The sequence below is a fragment of the Engystomops pustulosus genome, chromosome 1 (assembly GCF_040894005.1).
Source record: "Engystomops pustulosus chromosome 1, aEngPut4.maternal, whole genome shotgun sequence".
NCBI classification, from domain to species: Eukaryota; Metazoa; Chordata; class Amphibia; order Anura; family Leptodactylidae; genus Engystomops; species Engystomops pustulosus.
This window is the reverse complement of record NC_092411.1, coordinates 43930494-43938444: the sequence shown is the minus strand read 5'-3', so window position 1 is coordinate 43938444 and position 7951 is coordinate 43930494. Positions and strand designations below refer to the sequence as shown.

At 44.7% G+C, this 7951-nt stretch overlaps 1 protein-coding gene across 2 annotated transcripts; it reads left to right on the top strand.

The window, feature by feature from the left end:
* Positions 1-365: 365 nt before the first annotated feature.
* LOC140120158 (uncharacterized) lies at positions 366-3597 on the top strand. 2 transcript variants are annotated; one of them, XM_072139432.1, is made up of 2 exons: positions 366-2520; positions 2770-3597. In XM_072139432.1, exons 1-2 carry the CDS (start codon positions 1274-1276, stop codon positions 3275-3277), a joined length of 1755 nt encoding a protein of 584 aa, XP_071995533.1. In that variant the 5' UTR covers positions 366-1273; the 3' UTR covers positions 3278-3597. The 2 variants fall into 2 exon arrangements, with proteins under 2 accessions (XP_071995533.1, XP_071995532.1); XM_072139431.1 differs by having other exon boundaries at positions 366-2902; positions 2975-3597.
* The last annotated feature ends 4354 nt before the right edge of the window (positions 3598-7951 follow it).

Below are 7951 nucleotides of genomic sequence, written 5' to 3'. Positions count from 1 at the left end.
TGAAGGAATAAGGTTTGCTGCAAAAGAAGGAGCTCTTACCAATGCCACCAGGAGGGCCTTATGGCTGAAACAGTGGAGCGGGGACATCCGCTCTAAATCCAAATTGTGCAGCATTCCTTTTTCCGGGGACTTTGTGTTCGGACCCGAATTGGACGCTATACTCGAAAAGGCGTCTGACAGAAAAAGGGGATTTCCAGAGTCCAAAACAATACCCAAGAAATCTTCCTTTCGTCCTTTTAGGAACACCGGAGAGACTTACCGTGGCAAAGGTAAGCAAGGACGGTGGAGTTATCCCAAAGGAGGAAGGGGAAGGGGTTTCCTTTTCTCTAACCTCCCAGAGGGTCCAGGAAACAAGAAACAATGACGCCAGAGTGGGGGGGCGTCTCCTGGGATTCCTATCCCAGTGGACAAAGGTCACCTCGAATCCCTGGGTACTGTCTATCTTGGAATCAGGCTACAGGATAGAATTTTCATCACCCCCCCCTTCTCCAAGGTTTGTCGCTCCCTTACCATCTCTCTCTCACTCTACACATTCCTTCATTTGGCAGGAAGTATTTCATCTAATCCACATGGGAGTGGTGGTGCCGGTCCCTCAAGAACAAGAAAAATTGGGATTCTACTCCCCGTTGTTCCTTGTCAAAAAACCAGATGGATCAAATCGCCTAATTATCAACTTGAAAGAGCTAAACCGCTTCATCGTTTACAGAAGATTTCGCATGGAGTCGGTAAGAACAGCTACCCAACTTATTCACACAGACTCCTATATGTGCACTTTAGATCTAAAAGATGCATACTATCATGTACCTATTCACCCCTCATCTCAGAGATTCCTAAGATTCTCGGTTCTCTCTCCCGAGGGCTCTGTCTTACACTTTCAATTCCGTGCACTTCCATTCGGTATCTCATCGGCTCCAAGGGTCTTTACCAAGATCATGGTGGAGGTGGTAGCCTTTTTAAGACTACAAGACATATCAATCATCCCTTACCTAGACGACTTGCTAATTATAGGGAAAGACAAACAAAAACTAATCTTGGCAAGAGAGTCTTCCCTAAGAATTTTAACAGAGTTGGGGTGGTTAATCAACCTGAAAAAATCAAGTTTAGTACCCTCCACTCGAAAGACCTTTCTAGGGATCATTCTAGACTCAACTCACCAAATGTCTTTTCTTCCTCAGGAGAAAATATCCAACATAAAGCATCAGATTCGTTCATTCAGACGAAAGGACTCTGTACCAGTCAGACAGGCGATGAAGATCCTGGGGCTCCTCACAGCATGCCTACCTGCGGTCGCCTGGAGTCAGAGCCATACTCGGATCCTTCAGAATTGGATCCTAACTTTCTGGAACAGGAAGTCTTCAGGTCTAGACAAGAAGATCCGGATTCCTTCCTTTGTAAAGAGGGACCTGCTGTGGTGGATGGAATTAAGGAACCTAGAGAAAGGGGTATGTTGGCACCACCTCCCAACCATCACCATAGTGACAGACGCAAGCAGCTCAGGCTGGGGAGCAATCCTTCCTTCCCACTACGAGCAAGGGTCCTGGACTCTAGCCCAAGCAAAAAGCAGCTCAAACTACAGGGAGTTAAGAGCGGTCTGGGAAGCGCTAAGATCGAACACAGCCTATCTGAGGGATCATCATATCCACATTCTCTCGGACAACGTCTCGACAGTGTCCTATTTAAGGAGACAAGGGGGTACAAGATCCCCAGTATTATCGAGTCTGGCTCGTACCATCTTCCAGTGGGCGGAAGAAAACATCCTTTCCATCTCTGCCACTCATTTGAAGGGATCCCTAAACAGAGAAGCGGATTATCTCAGCAGGAGAGAGATCCTACCGAACGAATGGTGTCTCAACCAGGAGATCTTCCTACATCTAACCAGCGTCTGGGGCATGCCCCAAATAGACCTATTCGCCACGAGGGAGAATTCAAAATGCCAACAATACTTCTCTCTGGAGGCCGGCGAGTCCAGAGATCACTTGGACGCGTTCAGCCATCGTTGGAGCGGAAGTCTCATGTATGCCTTTCCCCCAATTCCCCTAATTGCGAGAGTACTCAGGAAAATCTTGCTCGACCGGTCAAGGGTGATCCTGATCTGCCCAAACTGGCCAAAAAGAAGCTGGTACCCACTGTTGAGGTCCCTATCTGTCCAGCAACCTTTTATTCTACCGATTCAGAAGGACCTTCTATACCAAGGTCCGATTTTCCATCCCGATCCAGGAAGACTCCGTCTGGCGGCTTGGATCCTGAGTTCGAGTTCCTAAGGTCCCAAGGTCTCTCTCGGGCTGTAATAACTACGTTGAAGGCAAGTAGGAAAAAGGTTACTTTCGCCATATATCATAAGATATGGAAAAAGTTTGTGACCTTTTGTGGGGCTAATCCCCCCTCTCAGTCTAACCCAAATATTTTACAGGTACTAGACTTCCTGCAAAAAGGACTAGAAATTGGTCTTTCTACTAGCACTCTGAAAGTCCAAATTTCGGCTCTGAGCGCATTCTTCGACCATCCCCTGGCGGACCACAGGTGGGTCAAAAGATTTATTGCTGCTGCAAATAGAATTAGGCCTCAGATTCTGAAGCGGGTTCCCTCCTGGGATCTCTCCCTGGTTCTGGATGCTCTCTCCAGACCTCCCTTTGAGCCTTTAAAGGACGCTAGTATAAAAAACTTAACTTTAAAGACTTCCTTATTAGTAGCTGTGACTTCAGCTAGAAGGCTGGGGGAACTCCAAGCCATTTCTATTAGAGAACCCTATATGTGTATTCTCCCTGACAGGATAACTCTGACTCTGGATCCAAGCTTTGTTCCCAAAGTGGCGTCCAGGTTTCACAAAGATCAAGAAATAATTCTTCCATCATTCTACGGGAATCCTTCTTCAAGCAAGGAATTGGAGTGGCATTCCCTGGATGTAAGGCGCTCGGTCTTAGAGTACTTAAAAGCTACAAAACCCTGGCGCAAGGATCACAATCTCTTTGTTCAGTTTCAGGGGAAGAACAAAGGGGTAAAGGCATCCAAAACCACGATCGCCAGATGGTTAAAGACTGCCATAGCCTCTTGTTACACAGAACAGGGGAAGGAAGTTCCTCCTAACCTTAAAGCCCATTCCACCAGAGCCATATCCGCCTCCTGGGCAGAGAAGAGGGGTGCTTCTCTTGAACAAATCTGCAGAGCTGCCACCTGGGTTTCTTCATCCACCTTCGCAAAACACTATCGGCTGGACTTACCCAACTCACAGGATCTCGCCTTCGGTCAGAAAGTTCTCCAGGCTGTGGTCCCACCCTAACTCTACTAATTTTGTAGATCTCCTAGTGGGCCGTCATGGGGGACGTTATGGAAATTGTGAATTAGACTCACCGGTAATTCGGTTTCCATCTAGTCCTCCATGACGGCCTATATATTTTTCCCTCCCATGCTTCTTTCACTTTATTGAAAATTCTGTATGTGATTCAAACAAGACAGAATAAAAATATGTTGTATCTTCCACCGGTGTAGTTATTTGGTAGACACTGGCGGGAGGATGTGGGGGGGAGGCTTTTAACCTCTCTGCTTCCTGTCCCTACAGAGGTCAAGGGTCATCCTCCTAGTGGGCCGTCATGGAGGACTAGATGGAAACCGAATTACCGGTGAGTCTAATTCACAATTTTCACTTTTGTTTGTTAGCCATAGCCTCCTTCATTCTAACATCAACATTTAGAATTATGACATGTAATGTGGCTTCACAAGCTATTACATTGTCTCACCCTTCCCCTATCCCTTTGAACCCTGGCACCTAGAAACACAATTCTGGTGCCATATTAAAGAACACTTGTCAAATTAAACCGAAGGATCAATTATTGTACAGTGAGAAGCCTATCTATATCAGAACATACCCTAAAGCTCTGCCACAAGGTGGCACATAGCAGTCCGATCGACGGACCTATCCTTCTGCGGTCTCTTTTGTTTATACTCATGTCATGCCTACTATGGTGGAATTTCGTATACAGTTGTACCTAATGAGGATTTAATGTATTTTTATAGTTTAGATTGAACATTCATCCTTGAGTATATTATATTAAAGTGAGTATATTTAAACGTTATTACTTTCCTTGTGACAGTTTTTTTTTTTTTTTTTACACTGTGGATTTTACTTTTTATGTGATTTTTAAAGGACATCTACCACACAGGATCCACTTTTCTATAAAGGACATTACCACCAGGATGAAAGATTGTATGCAAATCAGCCTGAGGGGCTCCATTAACAGCTGAAGCCTTGAGCCCCTCAGGTTTAGTTGCAAAACTTTTTAAAAGCCTTATTGTACAAACCAGAGAATAAGAAGCTAAAAGAGCAAATCCTGGCACACACCAGTATATCAGTGTGCTTGGTTTCCAATCCTTCATCCTGGTGGTGTCCTTTAATACTTAACAGATTAAGAAAGTATTTTTGGTATGAATTTTGTTCTTTGTCTATATTTACAACACATTTTGGTAAAATTTTCTTCAGTTTTATTTTTTCCACATTTGTAGTCATTTATTTAATTTTACAAAAACATTTTTTAAAATTGTTTCGTGTCATGTGAAAAAAAAAAAAGTAAATAGTTTCCAAAGAGATTGTCAGTTAAAGAAGCGGAAAACAGAACTGCAACAATTGACATGGAGATTCCGGTATCAATGACAGTCAAAGGGGATAATAGGAGTTACCCCAAAATGGATTGGTACAAGTCCTACAGCGAGGACCTTGCTAATCCTAAGAAAAGGAACAGTAGGCTGAGCGTGCACATTACTGCTCCATTTCTTCTCTACCGCAGAGCAGTAGAACCCCCTGAGTAGTTGTACTCTGAAAAGCAAATCTAACAAACAGATGGACAATTGGATTAATAACTGGGGACTATGGGAAAAGCACCTTGAACTCAGTGTGTTTTTTTTTTTTTTTTTTTTACAAACCATCATAAGATACTAAATTCTTTGCATTGCTCTGGGCCACATTATCCTGCCAATAGAAGTCTTTGACAGTTTAGGTAGGTGGCATGTTAGATGCCCGGATGCACTTGCTCTTCCCAACATATCCAGCAATGTGTACTGCATCATTCTGTGGAGTGTTAGGCCCCTTTCACACTTGCGTTTGTCACGCGCGTTTTCTGTGCGTGCTTTTGACACGCAGAACTTGCATTGCACTCTGACCCATTGTAACCAATGGGTCTTTTCAGACTTGCATTTTTTTTCACGCACACACGCGCGTTTTTTTTAACGCGCGTTTAAATCTCAGCATGCTCTACTTTTGCAAGTCACGCGCGTGAAAAACGCACCATACAAGTCTATGGAGATGCATCAAAAACGCTTCGCACTCTTGAGACACTTGCAAGTGCAATGCGTTTTTCACGCATCAATTGCCATAGAAAAGATAGAGCTCAGTCCTGAGTCCATTTCACGTGCGTTTTCTGCGCGTGAAAAATGCATTGAAATTGCATCAAAAACGCACGTGAAAAACTGAGACACTGAACAAACTCTGACTGAAAACTGATTGCACTCTGATGCAAAATGCGCTGTTTTCACTGACCAAAAACTGATCGCACCCTGATCAAACTCTGACGTGATCTGCAACGCAAGTGTGGTAGGGGCCTTAGCCTCTACCAGGCGCATTGTTATGCTTTTAAGGGCAGACCTGAAAGATCTGGCTACCAACATGGGACTGTCATGTAAATTTTCAATAATGTAATGTGACAAATCTGTAGTACTGCCCTGGATGGGTATATACACTGTATGTATGGTGTATGATTACACAGGTCATGGGAGTAGTAGTCATAACAGAACCACTCTTGTCCAGGGTATTGCAGCTTAGGCTGTGTTCACACCTGTGCTCTACATGTTCTCTAATTGTAAAATAGAAGGATAAATAGTGCAGCAGCATCTTTTAATAGAATGTAACCTTCCCTACACTGAAGCCAACGGGGAACAGAAGGTAAACCACTGTCTTCAAATTCTGTTATGTTCTCCTAAAACGGATTGCAACTGAAAAACTCCACACATGTGACCTGGGTCCAAATTCAACTTTGATTAACCCCTTGTTGCAGATGGCTTTCCCCTCCCCCTTCAAAAATCTGCAGGTTCTTTTATCTCTTGCTATGACAAACACAGGACTCCTAGTGGGATTACAAGACAGTGACACCCATGAAAAGCCATCACCAGGCACGTTGACTGTCGTAATCAACTTATGTGTTATTCATGGCCGGCCTGCCTTCTAATATCAACTTTTATGCCACTGTACCCTCCGGGGGTAGTTTCCAGCTCTCCTCAGATGCAAAAAGCTCACATTGTGCAGAGCAGGATTCTCCTCCCCTGCACTTCCTGCTGCTGCCAGACACAGGCAGAGGGAGCAAGGGATAGGGTGAGATGTGTACTGATCATTGTATTAGCCTGTGAAGACGTAACACCCCCATAATTTCAAAAGTTTTTAGAAGGAAGGATACCATGAATAACAAAGATTACCACAGTCACAGTGCCTGGATCTATGAGGAAGTGTCCCTGGTTTATCATGATGGATTTTGAGGTAGTCCTCTTAACATGTTTGATGGTGGCACCTAAAGGTCAGCGATGATCAGCAATAAGTATGGAGCAGATCAGCCTGGGAGCCCGCTCCATACAGCCTTAGGCTACATGCAGACGAACGTGTGCCTGCCGTACCATAGCACGGGAGAGGAGGGCGTGAGCGCTGCTCGCCCCCACACCTCTCCATAGAGATGCATGGCGCACACCGCCAGGTAAAGATAGGACATGTTGTGTGACAGCCAATGGGGAAAGTATATACAACTTATATATGGAAGCTGTGTATATACATCCCCCAATGGCCGTGTGAATGTAGCCTTAGACATAACTGTATGTCATATGTTGTTAAAGAGAATGTCAGTAGTTTTCACCAAAGCTGCACTCAATGTAAGGGAGCAGCTCGTAGATCTGCTTGACTTTATCGTTTTGCGTTCGGTACTGCCAGTAGTGGGTTATAATATTGGCGGTTGTAACAGTAGCCCAGGGCCCAAGCCTTCTGGGGGCCATGGTTATAAAAACTACCCACCAAATTTGATACGGAGAGGAGTTTTCACCCATAAAATCTTGTGTACATGTGTATTTAAAGCAAAAAAGTATGTACAAAGAGCCATCTCGGGTCTTCCAAAAGGTCCAAAAACCACTGATTGAAAGCAGCACATGGGACACATCCTCTATTCTCCAAGGAGCTGATTCTAGTACATATGTAGGAAGTGATTCCAGACTTGTAGGGGCTATAATATTCATACAGCCCAGGGCCAATGGCTGTCTATCCGCCCATGGGTACAGCAGGACTGTAAATAAAGTGAATTAGTCTCACCGGTAATTCTGTTTCCATAAGTCCACCATGACGGCACCTGGAGGTTGCACCTTGACCTTTGGTAGGGACAGGAAGTTGCGAAGGTTATAAGGCCCCTCCTCTGCCGCTGTTCCCCAGTGTCTTCCAAATAACCACCGGAGGTTCCAGTAGAGAGCTAGAAGATATTAGCCAGACATCATTAATAACACAGGGCAGGGTAAATATAGCCGTCATGGTGGACTTATGGAAACAGAATTACCGGTGAGACTAATTCACTTTTTCCATGACATCCCCCATGACGGCACCTGGAGACTTACCAGATAAATAGGCTAGGGAGGGACCACAGCCTGGAGAACTTTCCGTCCAAAGCTCAAGTCATGGCTAGAAGGTAGATCCAGGCGGTAGTGTTTTGGAAATGTCGATGTACTTGACCACGTAGCTGCCTTGCAGATCTGGGAGATGGATGCTCCCCGTTTCTCTGCCCAGGAAGTAGCCATAGCTCTGGTAGAGTGGGCTGTTATGTTTTTTGAGAGACTCACATCTTGTAGCTGGTAGGATTTAGAGATGGTCTGTTTTATCCACCTAGCAATGGTGGAACTTGATGATTTCTCTCCTTTATTTTTTCCCCCAAACTGAATAAAA

Coding starts and splice junctions, on each gene's coding strand:
- LOC140120158 (XM_072139431.1), top strand. CDS start 1,274: ATGCCTACCTGCGGTCGCCTGGAGTCAGAGCCATACTCGGATCCTTCA. Junction 2,903..2,974: donor TGGAGTGGCATTCCCTGGAT/GTAAGGCGCTCG, acceptor CTCTTTGTTCAG/TTTCAGGGGAAGAACAAAGG.